The 26,984-nt window shown below is 40.0% G+C and overlaps 1 protein-coding gene across 2 annotated transcripts in view; it reads left to right on the top strand.

The window, feature by feature from the left end:
• Positions 1-25,256, top strand: part of ASB15 (ankyrin repeat and SOCS box containing 15) — a 31,453-nt gene extending 6,197 nt beyond the window's left edge. The window contains exons 3-11 of one of the 2 annotated variants that reach the window (XM_084897675.1): positions 2,746-2,854; positions 4,454-4,506; positions 4,592-4,723; positions 6,259-6,417; positions 12,458-12,703; positions 15,168-15,339; positions 17,457-18,027; positions 19,507-19,660; positions 24,622-25,256. In XM_084897675.1, coding sequence (XP_084753801.1) covers positions 2,748-2,854; positions 4,454-4,506; positions 4,592-4,723; positions 6,259-6,417; positions 12,458-12,703; positions 15,168-15,339; positions 17,457-18,027; positions 19,507-19,660; positions 24,622-24,794 — 1,767 coding nt within the window. In that variant the 5' untranslated portion in view covers positions 2,746-2,747 and the 3' untranslated portion in view covers positions 24,795-25,256. The remainder of the gene's footprint in view (positions 1-2,745; positions 2,855-4,453; positions 4,507-4,591; positions 4,724-6,258; positions 6,418-12,457; positions 12,704-15,167; positions 15,340-17,456; positions 18,028-19,506; positions 19,661-24,621) is intronic. The other variant, XM_084897676.1, reaches the window with a different exon arrangement.
• The last annotated feature ends 1,728 nt before the right edge of the window (positions 25,257-26,984 follow it).

Here is a 26,984-nt window from a genome sequence, read left to right as displayed (position 1 = left end):
CATAACACTCTCCAGGTCCATTCATGCTGTTGCATATGACGAGTTCCTTCTTTTTTTTTTTTTACCACCTTGTAGTATTCCGTTGTCATTGTGTTTTAATGTCTCTAGACCCATTCCAATGATGCGCCCTTGTCTCTCTGACACATTAGGGCATCTGCACACAGATTGTCCCTTCATCTGAAACTTTCAGGAAAAGGATGGAGACAGCTCGTGTTTGGTGGGGGTTGTTTTATGTAGTAGTAGTTTCCTCATCGTTTCTACCCTGCTGAGAGTAGGGACACAACGCAGTGGAAAGTCTTAGATAGCTTCCTTCTGGTGGTAATTGAAAGGACATAAAAAAAAAAAAAAACTTTCCACACATCAGCTCAGTTCTCTAAGGAGTCTGTAGTATCTCATGACCTGGAAGCCCAAATTTCCAACAGGTTTAGAGTTAAGCCGGTGATTTAAATAGGTGAAAGGCCCTGTATCTCATTACTAATCCCAGAGCCATGCAATCCCCTATCACCACCGCGATGTTAGTGAGAAAGGCAACAGGCAATGCCTCAGGCTGAACTTCATCGTCTCATTGTGCTGCCCGAAGGACTCAGTGCTTTCCACTGCTCGTGAGTCACCACATTTTATCCGGTGACCACTACGCATAGCCATTCGCTATGGTTGACTAGGAGTGGAGTAGAGAGAGAAGACATGAAGGAAAAAGAAAGTTTGTTTTTACTCATAAAACTAATTGTCCAAGTGAGAATACAAAACACAGATATGTGAGGAACTTGCAAAGCAAATACAAAATGAGTGCAAATCCAGATGTTGGGAAAATATATATAAGAGGAGATACACACAGATAAAGAAGGCCGGAGAGGAATTAGAGAATTTCAGCAAGGGCTTCCATACGAAGAACGTCTCAAGCCAGGCTTGAGGCAATGAAGGCCATGGGCCTGGAACAGCTGGGAGGCTTGTGAATGCATAGGAATAAGGTACGAAAGCACAAAAGTGCAAAAAATGAAGCCAAGTGCAGAGTGGGCAAAGTTGTTTAGTTGGAAGAAAGATTCCATGCCTGAGGAAAATAGTTAATTCTAAGAATAAATCAGAGCTTAGATTATGTTAGTGTTCAGTTATTAATGCATTCACTCACTCATTCATTCATTCATTCATTCATTCATTCATTCATTTAATATGTATTTAGAGACCATAAGTCATGAGCTGGTGCTTCTCTAGGCACTGGCAATACAGACCAATTATCTCCTCTTATTGGATTGCATTCTAGGGGGAACAGAAAGACAATGATCAAGTAAATAATAACAAAGAAAATAAAATATCACTTGCATCTATTTGTTGAATATAATCCCTAGGGCACATGTTAGCCTTTTGAGTAGACTAAGATATCATGGTGTGAGAAAATATGTTCAGTGGAGTGCACACTATCACTATGCTCTCCTCTCTGTTTCCAGCTGATAGTAAGGCCACTGGATACAGAACAATGAACAATAAAATCATCATGATGCAATTTACTTGTGTGCAGTCTGCGCACAGGTCAGGGTCCTTAGCTGCCAGCATGAACAGAACTTTTCTTAATTTTTGAGCTTATCTAACTTTGAGCCATGAGAAGAGGTAAACAATTCTTATGTTTGGAAATTGCCCACAGAATACTATTTTGAGTTGTTTTTGTTTTGTTTTGTTTTCACCTTGAAAACACATACTACATGTAAATACATTTTGTCTTGAAAAGTATCACTAGTCAAAAATAATTTCATATTGATCAATCAGCCTAGCTGTAGTACTATTTGGATTTCTACACTTACTACATTTCTAAGATAAAACAATAGATCCGATAGCAATGAGAGACACTCACTCTTCTAATTTGATAGTTGGAAGAAATAAGGCAATGATAAATAAGCTATATTTTTATATATTATCTTCAGAGGAGAGGGACTAATCAAGAGCAGTGGCTTCTAATGGATAACTATGCAGGGGAAGGGATTTCTAATCCACAGAGGGCTGTTCTCTGGTCTGGGAATGGAGTTAAGATAGTTCTTATCTCAATGCTTCAAAATTTCTGAAGGTAAGACTAGGGCACTGCATTTGTGATGTTCTGTTTTCTCTACTTTAATCAACAAATAGTCATTGAGAATCTTTCCTGTGCCCAGTACATTCTAAAACAGTAGGGGAAGCAGACATGAGTGAGAGAGAACCCTTCACCTCAAAAAGCACAGAGTCCATTAGAAGTTGAACACAAATACAAAAACAGTTGCTACTCAAAGCAGACAACTCAAACCACTGCTGGTGTGAGCAAAGGAATTAATCAACAAATAAGCAAGGACAGCAGACACGAAACAATGAGTAAAGAATGGGAAAGTTCACTGTTGTCTATTCCTGCCATTTTCTTACTTCTGGATTAGAGTTTTAAACTTCTAATGTGCTGTGTCTTGAGGAAATGGATAGGCCAACATTCTTGTTAAGTCAGAAATGTGGAAAAAATGAATTCTTATAAGCCCAACTATAGTCATTACTGAAAAGAAAATCAAAATTAGTAAACACAGATACCCAAAAGACAGGTAATTAAAGGTTCAAAAATTAGGATGGGCTTCATATACAATTTGGATTAAAATGTTAACAAATGCATTTGTATTTGTTAAATGGAGAAAGGTAAACACATTTTAGTTTTTCACTTTGCATCTTTCAAATTAACTTTATATGAGTGTTCTGTGCCATTTGCTGATAATAAGAAATTGCTTTTTTCAAAATTATATTTAGTCATGGATAGTAATGATGACCCCAATGAAGACAATCTTACAAGTTATGATATTCAGCTCAGTATTCAAGAATCCATTGAAGCCAGCAAGACTGAATTTTATCCTGAAAGGTAACAATCGACTTGACTGTCCTCAACAAAATTCCTTTATGACAATCATTTGGTTATAAGATGAAAAAAAAAATCCTGTTTCCTGACTCTTTCCAGGAAAATGCCACCCTTCTTTTCTGGCAGAGAATCGAGCAGCTTTACAAGGGCCACTGTGATAGATTCAGCAGCTGACCCTCCACAAATCCCTACTCAGGCAGAAGATGGAAATTCTAGTTGAATTCAGTTGTGCATGATTGCCTATTTTCTAAATTAATGGCATGAAAAGGACAATAAACAAATTTACAAGTACAGTTTATACAAGTAATGTATAGATAGGTATACAGAGGTCTGTTCTGTACATTCTAGACCCCATTCTGCTACAGACTCAGGCAACCTTTACGAGTATAAGTAATGTATTCTATATTTGCATCTTTAAAATCTGAAGAGTAGTGCTAGCTTCGGCAGTACATATACTAAAATCTGAAGAGTAATGCTAGCCCACCTAGCCCATATATTCAATGAATGGGGAAAAGGCTGAGGGCTTCTATAATACCTGGAGAAGTAATATACAAACCAAAGCCTATTTCATTATCTACTTTTCGAATGACAGAAGTTAACAAATTTGGTGTTTTATGTTAGCAGGGGTTATAGAGTCTAAAACTGCAAATATAGATTTCTGTCTTGAACAACACACATTATCCTTCTGACTAAACTGAACTTCAGTTTACCTTTACATTCTATTATAATATTCTGAAACTTACTAGTGCTTTGGGATAGATTTGGTGCTATAAATTATTGTTCCTGAGCTTTTTTAAAAAAATGGACATATTACATTTAAATTTCTGGCCTCTTTAATTTTTCTCCATATCTTCAACAGGTATTAGAACTTTAGCGTTCTGGGGAAAGCATTCACAGCCCTAGGATGGCAGCACAGGTTTCTGCCTGATAATGTTAAATCAATTTGTTATGAAAGGCTTTGTTTCCTTTGAATAAATTCACCCCAGAGACTTGCCAGGAGGCTTGAAGTCATGACCTCCTGGGCTGGTAACTGGACGTTTGCTCTGTGCATGCTCAGCCTGTTTTCACTTGTGGATGAGTTGATTAAAACTAATATTCGGGGTGGATCATAAGCCTCCAAATGAGCCATCATTAATTAGCAATTATTACGCTTAAAGCATCAAACATGTATCGAGCATAGGATTTTTTCAGTGGAAAGAAGTCTTAGGGACCTTTCTGTTTACTCCCAGCACTTTACAGGTGAAGAACCATCACTCAGAAAGGCTCACAGCCTCCCCAGAGTCACAAAGCACAAAACCCGAGCCGGTTCCTATGGCTCCGCCTCAGGTTGTTTACTCCTTCATGCTCGGCCCTCATTTGCGAGAGGGTGTTATGAGTTTATATTTTATCATCTCCACTAATGTTCCTGCGTGTAGTGTATCATAAATATACTCTACATCTGACTCTGAGTCATTGCATTTTTAAGTGGATGAAATCAGTTGTGTGCATTTCCTTGAACTATTGATTATTAAAATTATCTTCAGAACTCAATATAGATTAAAATGTTGGTTCCTCAGGGTATTTCACTTTTATAATGATGGCTTCTGTTTCTTTCTCTGGGAGATTTGTGCCACTAAGTGATCAAAACAGAAAACTTGTGGAGGCCATAAAGCACGGTAAGTGAGCGCATTGCCCAAACAGGGAGGAGTCGGAGATTCCATCTCGCTGGGACAGATTAATCAGCCCCTGTGTTTCCTGCAGGCCACATTCTTGAGCTCCAGGAGTATGTGAAATATAAATATGCCTTAGATGAAGCGGATGAAAGAGGATGGTTTCCCCTTCATGAAGCTGTTGTTCAGCCCATTCAACAGATACTTGAAATTGTCCTGGATGGTAAGCGAACACAAAGCCTCCTGGACCAAACTGAAGCAGGAATGTAGGAGTTGGGAGTGATGTCAATGAATGTAACAAGCAAAAAGAAGACGCAGAATAAAATATTATTTGAAACGGAGAAAAGGCAATAGCCATGTTTTAAACAGTAGGGCACAAAAATGAGCACATTTTGTGAGTCTCTGGGTTCACCTTTGCAACCTTCTAAGAATGTGACACAGGTTGGCTGGAAAATGTGGTTATCACCTAAAAGTGATAGAAGTTTGTATACATCATGAATTAATTGATTTGAATATAAATCTTTTTAACACTTGCCCAAGGATAATTTTTATTGATTTTATTATTTTATTTTAAAAATATTTTTATTGATTTCAGAAAGGAAGGGAAAGGGGGAGAAACATCAGTGATGAGAGAGGATCATTGATGGACTGCCTCATGCACACCTCCTACTGGGGATCAAACATACAACCCAGGCATATGACCTCTTGGTTCATAGGTTGATTTTTAATCATTGAGCCACACAGGGCCAGACTGTTTATTACTTGGAGAGAGAGAGGAAGCATTGGAGGAAAAAAGGAGGGAGGAAGAGAGGAAGAAAGAAGGAAAGAGACAGAGAGAGAGAAAAAGAGATAGAGAAAAGTAAGAGTGAAACATCAATTGGTCACCTCCCATACATGCCCCAACTGCGGATTGAACCCTCAACTTAGGTATGAGCCCTGAAAGGGAATTGAACCTGCTACCTTTTTGGTCTATGAGATTATGCTTCAACAACTGAGCCACCTGGCCAGGGCTGAATATAAATATTTTTGCTTTTGGAAGTCAGTTTTTAATTTTTCATCTTGAATTATTTCTTCATAATATAAATATTAATGAATATTGCGGTAACTTGACCTTACTCAAGTATTAATAATAATTTCCACGTTCTAATACAGTATTTTTCATACCTCAATGTCTCATAAAACACTTAGAGAGTGCTTTCATCTTTCAACCTTCAATGTTGCTCCCTAGTTGTATGTTGTAGAAGATAATGATGTTTCATGATTAACTCTCCAGCCAGCTAGTCAGGTAAAGAAAATAGATAGCTAGACATATAGACAGATATAGAAGATGATGTTAAGCAGAGTGTAGCTAACATATTCTCACAGGATACATTCATTCAAATATATTCTCAGTCCCACATTCACAAGCTTCATTTTACAAAAACCAATTTCAGATACAATTTAAATGATAATGCTAAGGATTGGGAAGTTGATTTATAATTTATCAGGATGAAGATTTACAACACATTTTTTTTTTTTAAAAAAGAGCACCTTGAAATATACATGTTGTTTTTTTAGCTGTCAGTTTGATTAGCACATCCATGCTCATCTACGTATATATACTATAGTTTGAGAAACTTTACTCACATCTCCTTTAGTCTTTGCTGCTTCATCAATCGACTTTGTTGAGACTAATATGTATAATGTTGTATTATTCTGATCTATGTGATATCCTTTAAACAAAGACTTTTAACTTTATGCAATGCTTTCACATCTCAGCATCCTATAAGGCGCTCTGGGAGTTCAAGACCTCTGATGGAGAAACACCATTGACTTTGGCAGTCAAAGCTGATCTGGTGGAAAATGTAAGAACTTTACTAGAAAAAGGAGTATGGCCAAACACCAAAAACGACAAAGGAGAGACACCTCTTCTCATTGGTAAATGACTTTTTCCCTATAACTTTTTGTTCGCAATAAATAATAATTAATGTGTATTTATTGGAAACCACTATGTATTGGCTAAAATCATGTGACCTCGTCTCCTTTCTTTCCCTGGGTTCTTCCCTATCTCCCATATTACCTGTCCTAAGATTTTGTTTTTCTATCCAACAAAGAGGTCAAATGTAAAAGAGTCTTCAGCACCAACTAACCAGGAGCAATCCAAGCTAGTTTTATGAAACAAGAAGTACCAGTTCTAAAAGAACATTGTCTAGGAAGGGGCCAGCTGTAAGGGGGGTTGCATGGTCGGTCTACAGTCAGAGGCAAGAGGCAGAAGGGGACTCCCAACAGGAGAGTCCAGGTCCACATCAGCAGTGAAGCCAAACTAGAACAAAAAGGAGCCAGCAGATGAGGAGTTCTCACATGCAGCCTTGGGTCCCTAAAGGACTTAACCACCAGGACACAAAGGAAAGAAATAATGGAAACCTAAAGGTGTCATTATCAGCATATTCTCAGCCTTGTGTATCCTGCTATTTGTAGACCAGAAGGAATTGGAGGGTCTGTTTGCAGAGGCAGAGAGAGAGGTGATGTTAACTACAAATGACCAGGGATAACATCACCTTTCTCTTAGGGACTGGGGTTGTAGAGTAAGAATTTGGGCTTTGATATCAGATCTGTGGTTTTATTTTCTCCTAGTTTTATTAAGATACAATTAATATAAAACACTGTATCAGTTTAAGATATATGACATGACTTTTATATATTACAAAATGATTACTATAAGAAGTTTAGTTAACTTACATCAGTTCACATAGTTATCATTTTTTTTTTAATGATGAGAGCTTTTAAGATCTACTTTCTTAGCAACTTTCAAACACACAGTAGAGTATTATTATATGGACTTAGATCTTAGCTCTGAGATTGCAATTATGGGCCTCAGTTTCCTCATGTGTAAAATGAAAATATACCACCTGCCACAGACTTGTTATAAAAATTAGAGAAAATATAAATATATTAAACCCCTGCCACATGATAGATGCTCAGGAGAGGAGAGCCATTATGAAAGTGTATGTGTGTGTGTGTGTGTGTGTGTGTGTGTGTGTGTGTCCGGAGGAGACCTAAGATTATTTATCAGCAATCACAGGGAAAGAGAATAAAGCATCATGAGCTCTGGTCATAACTAGCTAACACTACCACCACTCCTGTTTACAGGGAAATCACTAGAATGTTTAAAAAACAACCTAAATATTAACAGAAAACTCAGACGAGTTATAAACATTCATAAAATATTTACATTCCACATTAATTCAACAACATCAATGCAAACAACATCTATTGAGACGTTACCTTAAGCCAGGTGGAGTAGGTGGTGTGCTGGGCAACATGGATATAAAGAGAAGTGGAATGATCTTGTTCTTCTCCAAGAGTCTCATAGGAGAGCTAGATACGATATAAGTAGAAAATGAATGTTACAAATACTATAATAAAGGCATATGTTCGAAGTAAACTAGGGAAATGAGGAAGTACTGAATCTGTGAAACTGTCACAGATATAGTTGCTCTTTGTTGTGACTTGGGGGGCGTAGAGGGTCATCCACAGACAGCGGAGGGAAATCGGGGCAGGGGCTCTGCCCGTAGACATAATGTTAAATAAATGGGGCCACCATAGCCTGGGGTCACTCTGATCCGATTCCTTCTTGCTAACTCTTGCCCCATGTCAGAGCTTTCAGCCTTCCTAAATTTAGTTCTGATTGGCCAAGCTAATGTTATAGTTAGGGTACAGGCGAAGCTTATGTAACAAAAAACAAACACAGAGACCCAAAGCAAACAAACAGCACTGACTTAGGAAGAAAGAAGATCATGTCTCTCTCAGACAGCATTCCGGAGTGTGTGGTCCTGGGTGGCAGGGTGGCTGCACCACCAGCACCCAGAGCTTCCAGGTGCCATTTCCCAGCCCGTGGGAAGGAGGGAAGAGGCAGTCTTTGGAAAGCATCTTCCCCTTTAAGAAGATGACCTGGACATCGATAAAGCGTTTCCATTCTTATGCCATTAGTTCAGATTTTGTCACGTGGCCACACTCAGGGACAAGGCAGGCCTGGTTATGTAGCATCTACCTGGATAGACTGTGACCAGCTAAAACTTGGGGCTTCTGTTGCTACAACAAAAGGGGAAACACGAGAATAGAGGAACCGATAGCTGTCTCTGTATGCGTGTTAACCAGCCTTTATATCACCGTAACATGGTGCTTCTCATAAACAGACCAGAGCTTTTTTCCTGAGCTGGCCACTACAGGCACTAATAGGATACTCTGCTACAGGTTGCTGTACCACTATTAATGTGATCTGCGTTGTTTTTGTAAAGGCATTTACCATGGAGTACCTGCACTGACATCCATGTATTTGTTGTTGTTTCTATAGTCTTTGATTTCTTCTCCTTCCCCCTCCACCTCTTATTCCTCCAACTCTTCCTCCTTTCTCCTTCTCCTCTTCCTCTTTCTCCTCCTCCTCCTCCTCTTTCTTCTATCACACTTTTGCAAATATAGAATTAGTCTCTACTTGCTGTTCCAAACCCACTTATTTCATAAAGAGCAAATAAGTCATAATTGTCACTCATTTCTTTTCTTTTTGCTTCATGTAAATTGTTAAATGCTTAATGCCCACAACAGAGCATTAAGCATTTCTTTGCATTTCAAAGTTTCATTTGTTGGTTTCTCTACTCTGCCAGTGTCTGAAGTGTGGGAAAGGAACTTGACCATTGAGTTATCAGTCAAAATAGACTTAACAGTTAGAAATAAGATACATTTAAAACCAAATGGTAATTTCAAAGAGAAGGCAGCGTCTCATGAAGGAAATACTCCAGAGGTTTCACTTATGTCCCCATCATCCTGGAGAATAAGAATTTTTCTTGGGTTAAATTCCTCAGGACCTTCATTGTGGAAACCGCATTGTCTTTTTAGGTTCATAGGGAAGTGAATAATTCATGGTACTTTCTCAATGTTCTTCTTGAATCAGTGAGATGCTTTAAAATTTGCTACTCACAGTCCATAACTCACGAAGGAAAGAAAAGAGAAGAAAACTGCTGTTCTTTTTCTTTTTCTGTGCAATGTCAATCCCAGTATCCTCGTACTTATTTACTGATATCCCTAAATGGCCCCCTGAAGTCACTTTTGGTCCGGCCATCAGCCATCAGGCCTTACTCTGATGTATTGCAGTCATGTTACACAGTGACTTGCTGAGTGGTAGACACCTGATTTGTGATGACCTGACACTGAAGGGTTTTGCACTCAAACTCCCTCTCTGCCTTGTCTCCGAAGTGGTGTCACCTTTCTCTAGTTGGATAGCCATGAGGTTGTCCTGGCCACTGGGGCCCAAGGTCCAGAAGAAGCCAGTTAATTTTGCTATGGACATTTCCTTTCTCACAAATCAACATAGGTTCTCTTCACTCCATCCTCTTTCGATCTTCCCTTGCCTGTCAAGATGTCTCAGAAAAGCCTGCTCTCTTTGTATGTCATATGAGTCAGAAAATAATTCACTGCTGACAAGTAAATTGTGTGAGCAAGACACATATACCCACAGAGAAAGTGACAGGAATTTAAATAAACAGGAAAAGCGCCAGACAATAAATGTACAAATTGCATATAAACTATGCAAAATTCTCTAATGGGAATTCTCTAACTCCTAAACTGAAACTGGGTTTTCTTAAAATATTATTATTGAAGCTATATATATATATATATATATATATATATATATATATATATGTGTGTGTGTGTGTGTGTGTGTGTGTGTGTGTGTGTGTTTTACTTCATAAATTATTTGTACTTGGTTATTTTACACAAATATATTGTCTTGTTAATTTTCATTATTCAACCATTTATTGATTAGGTATATTTTTGTGGGTAAACTTGGGAAGGGCTCCCCACAATTTACATTATTATGTTTATGGAAAAGAAAACATATTCTTTCCGAAAGAGTAAATTACAAGCAAAGTTTTATTTTTCAGAGTATTTTAAGTTGAATACGGCCTAGATATGCTGTTGTTCTTGTGAAGAAAGAATAATATCTTTAATTCATATGTTCTCTGAATCAGGCTAAAGGGGAAAAAATGCAATAGGAGCAAGAAGATAAACGAGGACACACCTCTTAGCTGGTTTGACTTATTAATGTTTGCTCTGCAAAAACACCAGCTAGGATGAGGTCATTCCCTGTAATTAGAGCTGCCAGTGGCAGGTGGGTTATTTCAGAGAAATGCATTTGTCAACAGACTCTAATTTAGACAGTGAGTAGGGCAAAACCTGAACCTAACTGCAGCGATGCTTGCCTGCCTCCAAAGCTTGTCTTCAGCCTGAGTTTAGGCCTTCAGGGGCCCTCTCCCCTGGCCTGGCCTCAGAGCCTTTGTGCATGCTGCCTCCTGGGTGCCTGGGATGTGCTGTGTGGGCCCACATCTCCTCCTGCCTTTCCCAGCCAAGGCCCAGACTCTGACTTCTTCTCCAAACACCAGACAGGATAGTCTTCTTCCCTAACTGTAAACTCCACAAGTGAGAAACATCTGTCTTTTTCTGCTGTCCACAGTACCTAATAGTGCCTTTCATATCACAGCAGGTAATGAATGAATGAATGAATGAATCTGTGTTTATCTCCATATGCAGGGAGCAGCATTCATCCTGCTGTTTCTTAATAAGATTTTATTTATTGATAAGAGAAAATGCATTACATCTTTTAGGAATATTTACATCTAGCCCACCAGTGTGGTTCAGTGATTGAGTGTCAATCTATGAACCAGGTGGTCACAGTTCAATTCCCAGTCAAGGGCACAAGGCTGGGTTGCTGGCTGGATCCCCAGTAGAGGACATGCAGGAGGGAACCAATCAATGATGCTCTCTCGCCATTGGTGTTTCTATCTCTCTCTCCCTCTCCCTTCCTTTCTGAAATCAATAAAGATATATTTTTAAAAAGAAACATTTATCTCTAAGCTGGGGAAATATATCATTAATCTAAAGGGGGAACCACTTTTAACAGTGTAATTTTAGCTACTAGAGACAAGCAAAGAAGATGGGAGAGCTGATTTAGTAAGCCTCTGAAACTAGTTCATTGGCTGTCATATGCTTCATCTATTGAGAACCTACCTAGATTCTAAACATTCTTATTGCTAAACGCCCATTAAGATTATGGCAAAGAGATGTTCATTTCATATTGCTATCGTTGGGGGAACTTTCTAGAGGAAGGAAAATTTGATAAACCCTATTTATATATGTGGCTTCGGAATCCTAAAAGTGATGAGATGATATTATTAATAATAATAGTTATCATTTATTGAGCTCCTATCATATGCTAAAAATGTTACATGCATTATTTAATTTATACAACCAAACAGCAGATGTTATTTTAATTTTGTTAGTGAAGAAATTAAAATTTAGAAAGGTTATATACCACATCTTATCTTAGCAATATGCACTGTTTATTTAATTTATACAACCAAACAGCAGATGTTATTTTAATTTTGTTAATGAAGAAATAAAAATTTAGAAAGATTATATACCGCATCTTATCTTAGCAATATGCACTGCTTTTCATGAAACTCTTGAACCTTCTCAGGTCAGAGTCTTAAAGAAACAGCAGTGTCATCTTGCTTGCTTACATTTCACGATAGAAATATGTGGGGTTTATTATTATATTATTATTATTATTATTATTATTTTAGAGAGAGTGGAAGAGAGAGGGAGACAGAGAGAAATATCGGTGTGAGAGAAACACATCGATTGGTTGCCTCCTGCACTTGTCCCTACCAGGGCACAGGCCAGGGAAGAGCCTGCAACCGAGATACATGCCCTTGATGGGAGTCAAACCCAGGACCCTTTGGTCCACATTCTGACACTTTATCCACTCAGCCAAACCGGCTAGGGCCTGGAATAGAAAATTTGGATATAAGAAATGAAATGGGGGTGAAAAATGCAATATTCTCTTTTGATAGTAACATTGGTCATGTAACACCATCATGTTAACATGCCTACTGTCGATTGTTGTTTTAAAAATCTCTTCAAGCTGTCAGAAGGGGCTCCTATGACATGGTGTCTGCTCTGCTCAAGCACGACGCCAGCCTGGACCAGCCCTGTGTCAAGCGCTGGTCGGCCCTGCACGAGGCGGCCAAGCAGGGCCGCAAGGACCTGGTGGCCCTGCTGCTGCAGCATGGGGGCAGCGTGCACCTGCGGGACGGCTTTGGCGTCACGCCGCTAGGGGTCGCTGCGGAGTTCGGCCACTGTGAGGTGCTGGAGCACCTCATCCACAAAGGTACGTGGCCAGGAGCTGCCCGTCCCTGGCTTGTCTCCTTTCCTCCATCCCTCGCTGGCTTCTCTTCCTCTTCTGAAAGAACTGTGCATCCGGCCTTGGTGCCCAGCTCTCCACAGCCTCCCGAGTGGTCCCCTATGCCACAACTCATTTTTTTAAAACATCTTTTTAAAATATATATATATATTTTAAAAATACTTTTAAAAAATTGATTTCAGAAAGGAAGGGAGATAGAGACATTAAGGATCAGAATCATTGACCAGCTGCCTCTTGCATGCCCCTACTGGGGATCAAGCATGCAACCCAGGCATGTGCCCTTGATGGGAATCAAACCTGAGACCCTTCGGTCCACAGGCCGACGCTCTATCCACTGAACCAAACCGAGGAGTGCTCAACTAAACCGTATGCACACTTACCTGCAGGTCTGCATGCCCCGCTCAGTTTGCTCTCAATAAAAACAGCCCCGTTTTCATAGAGATGGCTCACCGAGTCTCACACTCACCTTCTAAATGGAATTCCTCTTCGTTCACACTTCTGATGTAAAGATTTCTGTCGTCCGAGACAAAGTAGATTTATCTCTACTTCTTCCATCACCTTCTTTCCCAAATCCAGTCGGGTGCTGAATGCCGCTGGGTCCCATTCATCTGTTCTCCTTGGCAGTCCCTCTGGTTTGCTTCCTGGTCAGGCCCCTCACATCTTCTCTGGACCGAGGCAGTCATTTGATTGTTCTTCAGGTTACAAGTCTCCCTGTCAGAGAATATTTAGTGCATACAGAACTCAGTCGCTCTGCCTGAAGGACAGCTGCAACAGTGTAAATCAGTGAGAAGTCCTCCGTGGTTCCCCGCTGCCCGCTACGTCATACACAGGCCCCTCTGCATCCTCTCGAATTGTTTACCAGGTGTATCCCTCACTACTTCCAGCGTGTATCCTGCACTCCCGCCACATTAGATGGCTGCTCCCCAGCATGCCTCCCATCCCACTGTCTGGGTCAGAGTCAGATGTTTGCCTTCGTCTGGAATTCTGTCCGACATAACTCAAAATCACCTTCTCGAGACACCTCCTCCCTGAAGCCTTCCCCAATTCTGCCCAACAGACTGTGACGTTGCCCCTCCTTTGAAACCTCCAAGTGCTTTATTAAGAATTAAGAAACCAGCCGAAACCGGTTTGGCTCAGTGGTAGAGCATCGGTCTGCGGACTGAAAGGTCCCAGGTTCGATTCCTGTCAAGGGCATGTACGTTGGTTGCGGGCACATCCCCGGTAGGGGGTGTGCAAGAGGCAACTGGTCTATGTTCCTCTCTCATCGAGTTTCTAGCTCGCTCTCTCCCTTCCTCTCTGTAAAAAAATCAATAAAATATATTTTAAAATATATATATAAAAAAATAAAAATAAATTGTTTTAAAAAAAGAATTAAGAAACCAGTCTGGCCAGCGTGGCTCAGGGGTTGAGTGTGGACCTATGAACCAGGAGGTCACAGTTTGATTCCTGGTCAGGGCACATGCCCGGGTTGTGGACTCAATCCCCTGTGTGGGGGTTACAGGAGGCAGCCGATCAATGATTCTCTCTTATCATTCATGTAATATTTCTCCCTCTCTCTTCCTCTCTGAAATATATATATATATATATATATATATATATATATATATATATATATATATATATATATATATATATATATTTTTTTTTTTTTTAAAGAATTAAGAAACCAAATTCTGAAACTGGTTTCTGCTACCTACTCATTGTCTGCCCCTAGCTTGGTTACTTAAACATCTGGTTCGGACTTCCCTCATCTGTCAGTAAAGGCTAGGACCACAGGGTCCACAAGGATCACCTATGGGGAAAAGACCAACATTTTCGGGAACCTCAAAGTGCACCTCATTTAATTGCTAAGTAAGTCTGATGACATAAGCTGTGCACCTAGTTTAGAGGAGGAGATGTGGTTCATGCAGGTACCTAGATTGTCCCCAGCTACCACGCTCAGCCGCGGAGCCGCACTTCAAACACAAACCTTCCCCCCCCCCCCCCCCCCCCCCCCCGCCCCGCCACGGAACCTGCTAGTCCCGATGCCAGGTGAATGGCACACTCTGTGTTCTTTGATGATTTTTTTGTTTGTTTCATTTCCCCTCGGAGTTTCTTAAAATAGTTGCTATCTTAGGACCTTCTGTTGAGTCTCACCCAGTGCTTTCCCATGCGGCACAGCTGGTAAACATTATTGAAAGAGCGTGTTAACTGATGTCTTTCCCCAGGAGCATTTGTCTGATACAGAGATTGACTCACTTCTCAGATCTTCCGGCGATGCAAAGGTTTGCTAATAAAAGGAAACGGGTTGTGTCGTTATTTATTAAAAATACTGAGAATGTAGATGCTCTTCACTCTATACTTTCGATTGTAAGTCCTAACAAGGAAAAAACAATTGTCTCATCGGAAGGAGCCCCTCTTTCTGACCGCTATGCATTGTTCATGCCGCCAGGGGGCGACGTGTTTGCCTTGGCGGACGATGGGGAGTCCGTGATGTTCGAGGCCGCAGGAGGGGGCAACCCGGACTGCATCTCTCTCCTGCTGGAATACGGAGGAAGCGGCAACGTGCCCAACAGGGCAGGGCATCTTCCCATACACCGAGCTGCCTATGAGGGCCATTACCTGTGAGTGACCGATCGGCGGATGGTCATTTCAAATTAAAAAATAAAAAAGTGCATGTATAATGTAATCACAATTCTCTCTAAGCAATAACCCCCCAAATCCAAAAAGAAATAGGCAAAATGTTCAAAATATTTTGTTCTTCTAAAGATGTTGACTGTTGCCCTTTTTATATTTTTATGTTTTAACAATTTAAAAATTTTTTCAGTTACAGTTGATATACAATACAACAGTCTATGAGTTTGAGATGTACATCGGAGTGTTCAGACATCTGTACACCTTATGAGGGGCTCACCCGCCAAGTCTAGTAACTACCTGACATTACACAATTATTACAATGTTACTGACTGTATTCCCTGTGCTGTACTGTTCATCCCATGACTGTTTTACAACTGCCCTTTGTACTTTTTAATCCCTTTACCTTTTCACCCATCTCCAAAGACACATCATAATACACATCATAATATATTTTTGCACTGTATAAAATTTCCACATTGAATGTATACTACTTTTATAATGAAGAGTTTCTCTTTTAGAAGGAAGTTACACATGAGAATTCTTCACAAGCCATCCAAATATGCCCTCCTGTTTTTTAACTGTGTTTTTAAAAGACTATCGTTTCTAAAAAATTTTGCCCTTTGAAAAAAATTAAAACTTGTGAAAATACTATCAGTATTACTTTAGTTATTTAGCAACATGAATGGATATTCTAGTATAATGTCAAATATATTATTGAGTAGAAAAGTCTCATTATAAGTATAGAGTTCTTTATTCAAAAAAAAAAAGCTGGATAGATTTTTAAATCACAAAAGTGCCACAATTGGCATATCAATAGAAGTCTAGAATCATTATATTATATTAAACTACCTGCAGTGAGAGGTTGGTTTTAGGGAATGAAATATACTTAATAAGTTCCAAAACTTTGAAATGCTTAGGCTTTATCATCTCCAGTGGCCACATCGGCTAAGTGGCCAATGACATAATTAACGCTAAGTGACACGTTGTTAAAGTTTACCTGGATTTGTTCCCAGGGTTCATAAATTCACACATGGTAGCTCTGGGGTAGGCACAAGAGATCAGGTTATCCTTGCTGATGGCTCTCGTGCATGTTTAGTTGGTCAGTCAAGTGTGGAATTCGTAGCTATCACAAGTTCTTAGAAACATAAGCAGTGTTCATTACCTCAGTTGGACTATTAGAAGGTTGATGAAATAAGAAAGAAGCTTCTTATAATTCAATTTTGAGTTATATTGAAGTAGACAGGATGTCCACGGCCAATGGTAAGGCTCAGATAGCAGTGAAAGAGGAGTGATGAATGAGAATCCTAAGAGGCCTACAATCTAACCCTTGCTCCACGTCTGTGTGACCTTGGACAAGACGTTCTACTTCTCCAGGCTGCACATGGCTCTCCTGTTAAATGAAGGCGTTGCTCTGAGTGATGTTCAAGGCCACTTCCAGTTTTCTTTTCCCGTGACTCCGTGATTCTAATGGTCACGATGAGGAAGCATTTCTCTATGGCATCAGATGGGCTTCCCTTTCTCTTGTAGTTTCCATGAAACAGCATTGGTTGCTGGTAAATTGTATGTTGTTCAGAGAAGAACTGGAAGATGGGAGGGTCCCTGAGGAGCCACAATTCTAGGGCCAAACATATGATCCATCGTGATCCCCAGGAACGTTTAGAACAGGAAGCTAAATAAAAACTAAACTACAGCCCTACCCGGTTTGGCTCAGTGGATAGAGCGTCAGCCTGCAGACTGAAAGGTCCCAGGTTCGATTCCAGTCAAGGGCATGAACCTTGGTTGTGGGCACATCCCCAGTATGGGGTGTATAAGAGGCAGCTGATCGATGTTTCTCTCTCATCGATGTTTCCAACTCTCTCTCCCTTCCTCTGTAAAAAATCAATAAAATATATTTTTTTAAAAAAACCTAAACTACATTACACTAACCCAAATAGTAGTAAGACAATGGACAACAATTATATATCTTTGTATAAGGTTATCCAACAAACGTAAAGAAAACTAAAACAAACTGCACTCATGTGTCTTCATGAGGAAGCTGGCTTACTTAATTCATTTCTCAATCGTCTTCATGACATGGGGATATTTGATTTATTTTTATTTCCAGTGCGCTGAAATTTCTCATCCCAGTAACATCCAAACATGCAATCCGGAAGAGCGGGCTGACACCCATCCACTCGGCAGCGGACGGGCAGAACGTGCAGTGCCTGGAGCTGCTCATCGAGCACGGCTTTGACGTCAACTCCCGGCTGGCCGACCACATCTCCGAAAGCTACGACGACGGGCGCAGGACGGCGCTGTACTTCGCGGTTTCCAACAACGACGTGCGCTGCACGGAGCTGCTGCTGCAGGCGGGCGCGGACCCCAACCTGGACCCCCTCAACTGCCTGCTGGTGGCGGTGCGGGCCCACAGCCACGAAATCGTGAGGCTGCTCCTGGCCCACGGGGCCGACGTCAACTGCTACTTCATGCAGGTGAACGACACGCGCTTCCCCAGCGCCATCCAGTACGCCCTGGGCGACGAGGCCATGCTGCGCCTGCTGCTCAATCACGGCTACCGCGCCGAGCTGTGCTTCCAGTGCCGGCACGGCGACATCTTCGGCAACTCCTTCGTGTGGGCCGAGATAGAGGAAGAGGTGCTGCCCGGCTGGACGTCCTGTGTGATAAAGGACAACCCGGTGAGTGACAGCCTTTCCTTGTGCATCTTTTCATTTCATTTTAAAAAATATATTTTATTGATTTTACACAGAGAGGAAGGGAGAGGGATAGAGAGTTAGAAACATCAATGAGAGAGAATCACCCATCAGCTGCCTCCTGCACACCCCCCAGTGGGGATGTGCCCGCAACCAATGTACATGCCCATGACCGGAATCGAACCCGGGACCCTTCAGTCCCCAGGCCGACGCTCTTCCACTGAGCCATACAGGCTTCGGCTCATTTCATTTAAAAAAATATATTTTTTATTGATTTTTTACAGAGAGGAAGGGAGAGGGTTAGAGAGTTAGAAACGTCGATGAGAGAGAAACATCCATCAGCTGCCTCTTGCACACTCCCTACTGGGAATGTGTCCACAACCAAGGTACATGTCTTTGACTGGAATTGAACCTGGGACCCTTCAGTCCAAGGCCGATGCTCTGTCCACTGAGCCAAACCAGTTTCGGCTCATTTCATTTTTTTAAAAAAAATAGATTTTTATTGACTTCAGAGAGCAAGGGAGAGGGAGAAAGAGAGATAGAAACTTCAGTGATGAGAGAGAATCATGGATCGGCCGCCTCCTGCACATCTCACACTGGGGGATCAAGCTTGCAACTCAGGCGTGTGCCCTGACCGGAAATTGAACTGCGACCTCCTGGTTCATAGGTTGATGCTCAACCACTGAGCTATGCCAGCTGGGCTCATTTCTTGTTATATCTCCCAATGAGCCTACTTTTGGCTCATTGGGAGATGTAACAAGAAAAGAAAAATCACCGAAACTGGTTTGGCTCAGTGGATAGAACGTCGGCCTGCAGACTGAAGGGTCCCAGGTTCGATTCCGGTCAAGGGCATGTATGTTGGTTGTGGGCACATCCCCAGTAGGAGGTGTGCAGGAGGCAGCTGATTGATGTTTCTCTCTCATCGATGTTTCTAGCTCTCTATCCCTTTTCCTTCCTCTCTGTAAAAAATCAATAAAGTAGATTTTTTTTAAAAAGAAAAAGAAAAGAAAAATCAACTCTAACTTTGATAGTTTTCTCACGCTTGTACTTTTGTTAGCAATAATATGGGGATATAGGAGTAAAACTAGGCACCAAAGAAGGTGTTGATTTTTCTTGAATTGGAAACTGAATGTAGAAGAATGTGAAAATGTATTCAGTTAATAACTTATGCTTATTTGGTGGGATATTGGGGCTAAAAGCAGGGGAAGAAGAATCCTGGAGAGAAGCATGATTTTTCCATGTTACGCCATCTACCTCACATCAGAGCTGAGCATGTAACTTCAGGACCCATTGTTTCACAGAAACAAGCAACCCATTTATTTTTTTATTTTTCGTTCATTACAAGGAGGTACTTTTTATTTCCTGTAAAAAAGACAGAGATAGTAATTTTCATAACCAAGTTGAGTGCTTATGTATATGGTATAGTAAAAGGACTACTAAATTAAATTTTATCAATTCTCTCAGTTCTGTGAGTTCATTACAGTTCCTTGGATGAAACACTTGGTAGGCAGCGTTATTCGTGTGTTAATAGATTACATGGATTATATCCCTCTGTGTGATAAACTGAAGACTGCACTGGAAGTACAGAGAGAATGGCCAGAAATCCGTCAAATACTAGGTAAAAACAAGTTTTGCCTACAAATTTTTTTATGAAAAGTATCTATGGGTAAATTTCTCAATGTTATCTTTAATACTTTTTTTTTTTTTTTTAGCGATGCTTTATTTTCACTGTTTTTGAAAGTCACCCTTACTATCTCCTCTGATTTAAGATGCTAATGTTGTTTTGCTTTTCTTAATACTTTCTAACTCTTTGGTTGCATAATAGGTAATATTATAACTATATTAACATTCTAAATAGAATTCATTTTTTTTAAAGTTAACTTCTAGAATATCATGATGTATGAAGATTGTAATCTCCATATGGGCAGGAATCTGTTTCGTTTATTTTTATATTCTCAAGGCTTAGCATAATTCCTAGTAAGTGTTAGTCAATAAATACTGAGTAAATAAATGAATGGTATGTATTAGAATTACCCTTTTTGATATGCTCCCTCTCTCTGGTCTTTATTAACAAATTCCTACCATCAAATGATTTTATTATAGACAAGCTACTTTGTGTGCTCGAGGTTAAAGTTTAGTTATAATTATAAATTTGAATTATATTACAAATGTTTCAATAAAATGGTGTTTTAAAATTACTTCAAATATAAAAAAAAATAATAATAGATTGGAGAGGTTTTCTCTTAAAAAATATGAGTTTGGAAAAATGAACACCCAAACCTACTTGGACATCAATTGCATGGATGCAATCATAGAACTTTGGGTCAGATGCATATAACCTGGCACTCTTAATAAACCCAAATCACCCATGAACGGATTAACAAAACCTCCACAACTAATTCTTTAGGACCAGGCAAATTTTAGGTAGATTATATTTTTCAGTCAAAAAGATAAAACTTAAATGTTGAGCTGATTTACATATCAAATTTGTTAGATATAAAGTTCTATAAAAAGAAATATGCGTGATAAAGTAGTTTTCATGTAAACATTTAGTTTCAATCAATCTCACACATTAAATTAATTCCCCTGAGTTTTTTTGTGGGAAGGGTGAAGGCTTTGGCTAGAAAGACTTATAGTTCAAATGCAGATTTGCAGGAAGGCTTGGGTTTTCTCAGATGACTTCCCCTTGAATGAGTTCTACAATAGAAGAGACTTTGTGGGAACTAACATCGGAATCTTAGAGAATCTGCTGAGAAATGCAGTATTGTGAGCCTAGAAATTGACCTCTGGGGGTTAGATAGACCTAGGCTGGCATAAAATTCTGACGTTGTCTAGGAGTAAGATTGCTGAGTTGTATATGTCATTCAGGGCTGATATTTTCATGGAAACAAACAACAATTTGTTGTATCATTCCTGTTTCATTGAAGAGAGTGAAATTTCTTTATTTTCTGAAAAAAGATCTAGATAGCATACTAGCCGGGTGATTTTTGAGAAAGTTACCCTTTTTTATGCCAAGGTTTTCCCACTGCAAAATGAAGCTAGGATAGTAGTTACCTCATAAAGTTGTTGTGGGAACTTAAAGAAGATGACACGTGGCCCAGCTGGTATGCCCGGGTTGCAGACTCCATCCCCAGTATGGGGTGTGCAGGAAGCAGTTGACCGATGATTCTCTCTCATCATTCACGTTTCTATCTCTCCCTCTCCCTTCTTCTTTGAAATCAATAAAAATATATTTTAGAAATTAAATAAAGAGATGATGCATGTAAGGTGCTTAGCATACTATGTAGAACATTAAAGCACTTAACAAATTTAGCTATTTTATGAACTACAATATTAGTGTTTTTATATTATTTTTATTACACATAAGTCTATGTGAAGTATGAAATGCACATGTAAAGTATGTCATGAAATCCTCACAAGTTGTGTGCTGTCATGCTAATTTTTATGAATAAAAAGCTGAGGCTAAGAGAATTATAAAACATAGTCCGGACCCTATGAACTCAGGAAACCGGGCTGACAGGCCTCCCTTTCTGAGCGGGGCCCACATTGGGATAACAACAAACTCAAGCAGGATGGAGGTAAGACAGGTCCACGTGAGTGGGTGTGAACAAAGCCAGGAAACCTCAGAGAGCAAGACACCGGCCATGGTGAGGATCCTTGCAAGAAGGCGACAGAATAGGAAGCTCCATTAACTTAAAAGAGCTATCTTGAACCTAGCTTCCTTCCAGAAATTTGGGAAAACTAAAGTCCCATAAAAATGAGCAACAGAAAAGTATCGCAGTCAAATTTCATATAAATTTATTATAAGAAAAATATAGACATGTCAAAAATTTAAAAATATTGTCAATTGTCAATACTATAGTGAAAACATGTCAAACTCATGGCCCATGTGCCACATGCAGCCCACAGTGAATATTTTTGTGGCCCAGCTAATATAACGGTATGTAAGAAACGTTTTAATAAAAATTTCATAACTTAATTTTTATAAAATCCTGTTATACATAATTATTAGTAACAAACTACAACATTCGCTAATGACTAATTACTATAATCGTGTTGCATTCATTTCCCTTATGCGCCTTACACACAGGCACACCATTTCTCTCCACTACAACTAGCAGCAAATATTTTAGCAGCCAATTTCAATGTCATTAGTCTAGTACTGCCTTGTTTGGTGTGCATAACAGAAAATATTTTGCTTTCAGAGAACAAGAAAAATAGGTTTATTTGTGTTACGCTTATTAATTTGCAGTTATTCGGTGTAAGCTAGTGTTCAAGAAAAAATATTAATTTCTATTAATATGTTCTATTATTTTATGTTAACAATGACTCATTTATTTCAGCCCTTTGTATTCAGCATGTTTCTATTGAAATAAACCTACATTTTTATGAAAATTGAAGCTTTTGTTTTTTTGCTGCCCACATAAACTTAAATCTTGTTAATTTGGCCTTGTTAGTCTATGAGTTTGACATGCTTGGTGTAGGGTAAACACACTGAGATGATGAAGTGCTACAAGAAGTGATTCCTGTACAGGTCAGAATAGTAGTTTCTTAGAGAGGAGGAATAAATGAAGCTTGGGGTGGACTTTGGAAAGAATTGTGGGGTGCCTAGAGAAGTTATTCTATTATAACCTGGGAGATAAAGATGTTGACTTAATAATCCTATATAATAAAAGGCTAATATGCAAATAGACCAAACAGCAGAATGACTAGTCACTATGATGTGCACTGAACACCAGGGGGCAGAGACACAATACAGGAGCTACCCCCTAGTGATTAGTCCGCTCCCACAGGGAGAGCACCACTCAGCCAGAAGTTGGGCTTATGGCTAGGGAGTAGAGTGACAATGGCGGGAGCCTCTCCCTCATCCATAGCAGCGCTAAGGATGTCCAGCTGATGCCTTAGGCCCACTCTATAAGCTGGCATTCAGACATCCCCTGAGGGCTCCTGGACTGTGAGAGGGCACAGGCCAGACTGAGGGGCCCCCCTCCCCCTGCCAGTGCAAGAATTTTGTGCACTGGGCCTCTAGTCACTTATAATAATTTAAGAAGCTATACATTTGTTCAGTTGCTCTTTCCATATTTTATTTTACAATAAAAAGGTTAAAAAATGTTGGAGATCATAAGGGCAAAAACCCTAACGTTTAGACAAATTCATTTTCCAAAATTGTAGACATAGACAATAACAAAGCAAGGATTTGAACCCTTGCCTGTCTCATTTCAAAACTTAGGCTTTTTCTCCATCACCAATGTATTTCCTGTCATAGAACATTTACTTCTAATTGGTAATTAATTTTCCATGTGTTTATACTGAAAAAGAAGGACCGATTCTTATGACTTTAGAAAGGTAATCCCAAAATAAATAGGAGGAATGTTGTTGGTTGTTTCAGTCATATATTATTGCAACCAGAATGTAAGTCAGTTGATTGCTGTGAGTATGGATAACCACTGGATGTCAGCATTTCTCCAGGTATACAGAGGGCAGTATAGTATTGTTAGGGAAGAAAATTGGAAGGAAGGAAAGAAGGAAGGAAGGAAGGAAGGAAGGAAGGAAGGAAGGAAGGAAGGAAGGAAGGAAGGAAGGAAGGAAGGAAGATGGGTTTATTCTGCCTACTTGGGTAACAATTATTTTGCCTCAATAGTTTTTGAAAAACATTGCTTTCATTTAAAAAAAATAATAATAATTTGCATGTTTACCATCTCAAGTGTAATAGAAATGTGATGTCTTTCATTTTTGAACTGAGTGATAGTTCACATTATTGAATGGCTACAAGGTACCAAGTACTTTTCCAATACTTTACACGAATTAATTTGTTTTATCTTCAAATAACCCTAAGTGGTAGGTCCCATTCTTATCCACATTTCACAGATGGGAACACTGAGTTCATGGAAGTCAAGGTCACACCAATACTAAGTGGCAGAGCCCCAGCATCTAATCCTGACCGAGCCCAGGGCCTGCGGCTGAGCCCTGTGCGATGCTGCCCTCTCACCAGCTCCCATTGCCGGGATAAGGTGTCAGTACTGTCGTTGCCATCGAGATAAAGTTAAGAGTCTAAATAAATAAAATAAAGACTAACTCTGATATTTAACCTCAGTAGATATTTAAATATAAAATGGTAAGGTGTCATATGCTGAAACAAACCTAAGAATCGTGGACATATGGAATCATTTGCATCAGATATTCCCTAGATGGTTATTCATCAGAAAGATTGGTAGAAGAGAGAGAAAGTAAAGAAATGTATCTCTGTAATACCCAATTCTAAAGAATAAGTAGGAGGAGGTATGAGCACTTGTTCGCTTAAATGGAATCCATTCATTCATTTAACATCCATCCGCTGGTGGAACACCCGCTATGAGCGAGGCTGTCTTCCTGACACGGACAGACTGCAGGTTGGCCTTCCTGGAGCTTACATCCCAGAGGAATGTTCTGGAAGGCCTAGTGACAAGGTGACTTCCCCTTAAAGCCACAGCTGTTAACGTGAGCATACCTCTTGGTGTTATTCTAAAACAGTCTGTATCTTCCAGACCCACCCACCAATACTGGGTTTTACTTTTTACTTGTTTTTCCCATTCGTTTCAGAGAATCCTTGCTCATTAAAGCATTTGTGTCGGTTAAAAATCCGAAGAATTATGGGACTGCAGCGGCTCTGCCAGCCCGCCTCCATGGAGAAGCTTCCTCTACCACCAACCATTCAGAGATACCTATTGTTTAAGGAGTATGACCTCTATGGACAAGAGCTAAAGCTGCCATGATTTAAAAGTAACATTTTAGAATGCGATTTAAAAAAAATATTTCCTGGAATCATTTTACCTCCATCACTGTGTTTAAGTCCACTGACAGTTTCATAACAGAATCCTGTGCTCTTATGAGAACACCACGTTTTACATCTTTAAAGACCTTAACATTGTGATTTTTTTTTTAATTTAAGTATAGTTGATATAACAATATGATATCGGTTGTATTAGTTTCAGATATACAATATAGTGATTTGACATTTTTATACCTTATAATGTAATCATCCTATTAATTCTAGTAATCATCTGTCACTGTGCAAACAACACAATATCATTGCTATATTCCCCTTCACCATTTCACCCATTCCCCCATCCCTCCCCTCTGACAGCCATGGTTTTGGTTACATTGTGATCTTTGTTGCTGAAAATATTACCTAAGTCTCCCATTAAACATTGCGATTTTTTTTTTAAAGCAAGTCAATATTTTGTCTGACTCCCTATTGATTTTCTTCATTTGCAACAAGTCTTCAAACTCTCCCTATCAAGTGGCTCCTACAGTGTCCATCAGCAAGTCCCTCCCATGTTTATAAACCAACGAAGGACTCACTTTTCAAGCCACAGCTTCAGCCCCTTGCTGCCCTCCCTCCCCTTTCTCTCATGGCCACACTGCATGAACGAGCGCCTTCCTGCCTGCAGCCTCACACCCTCTCTCTGGCTTCTGCTCCCCCCACTGCCTTTCCCAGGGTCCTTAGCAAGTTCCTGCTGCTTCTGTCAATGCTCATTCTTCAGTCTCTTCAGCTGGTTCCTGCAGCACCTGCCCTGGCTGGCTGCTCCTGGAAAAGGCCTTCCCGCGGCTTCCACAGCTCCTCTGCCTCTGTGTCTTGGCGCTCCTCCCCACCCGTGTGCTTCTGGCTTCTTTCTGCTTCGCTCCTGTCCTGCCAGCCCTTTTGTAGGATGTCTTAAGCCCGCGTCTCTTCTCTGGCTACATTCTCTGAGACATTTCATCCATGTTCACTGTTTAGATTATTGCCTGTGTGCTGTTGACTATAAATGTACATCTGAGGTTCAGCTCTTTCTCTCGTGTGCTTGAGACCTGTGTAGACAATTGCCCTGATGCACATAAACACAAAGACACCTCAAGTTCAACATGTCACAAATGAAGTCACTACCTTCCTCCACCAAAAGGCTCCTTCTCCTATATTGTCTAGCTCAATGGTTAGTGCAGTGATCACTTCTGTTTCCCAGGTCAAAAGCCTGGATATTAGCCTTGACCATCCCATCTTCCTTACCCAATGTAACAGATCACCAGATCCTGGTATGTTTATCTCTTGAAATCATCTTCTTCTCAGTCTCCCTGATTTGTCCCTAATTCCAGCTCTTATGTCCACTGTCTGGGTCCCATTTAACATGCATTCTACACATAACATCCCAGAATGATCTTTTACAAATGCTTAAAATCATTCCCATTGCTCTTAGGATAAAGTTTAAAGTTCCTCCATGATCTACTTTCCTGCCTTCCTCCTTAGCCTTATTTCTCGATATCTCTTTCACCCCTCCCCTTCAACCATATTAAACTACTTTTTAAAAAAATATGTTATTGATTTTTTACAGAGAGGAAGGAAGAAAGATAAAGAGTCAGAAACATCTATCAGCTGCCTCCTGCACACCCCCTACTGGGAATGTGCCCACAACCAAGGTACATGCTCTTGACCGGAATCAAACCTGGGACCCATCAGTCTGCAGGCCGACACTCCATCCACTGAGCCAAATTAGTCAGGGCTTAAACCATTTTTAGAAATGTATTTTTCTAACAGTGATTCCCAGACCTATGTGAAATCTACACATCAGTAGTTTTTGTTTTGCTCGTTTTAAAAATGGGGCCATTTATCTAAATATACATAGAGGCACTCAGGCAACAGGAGAAGGAAATGCAAATAGATTTGTATATCATCTGCTACCACTGTCATTTCATAAAACAGCAGCCATTTTCATGCCAGAAAATAAGGCAGCCTTAAACTCAATTATTAAAATTGAGTGACTTTAGCTTAGGAAAGACTTACCACACTGCCCTCATTTTCCTGTTGACGGGTAAAAAATTCATTCTGGCCCAACAAGTGTCTTAGGTGCTTTGTTTTGGAATCACTGCTGTAGAATAGACCTTGCTCTCTCACATCTTGGGAGTCTTTGCATTTTCTTTTCCTTCTATCT

Source organism: Pipistrellus hanaki, assembly GCF_964339955.1.
Source record: "Pipistrellus hanaki genome assembly, chromosome: 10".
Lineage (NCBI taxonomy): Eukaryota > Metazoa > Chordata > Mammalia > Chiroptera > Vespertilionidae > Pipistrellus > Pipistrellus hanaki.
This window is presented reverse-complemented; position numbering and strand designations above follow the sequence as displayed.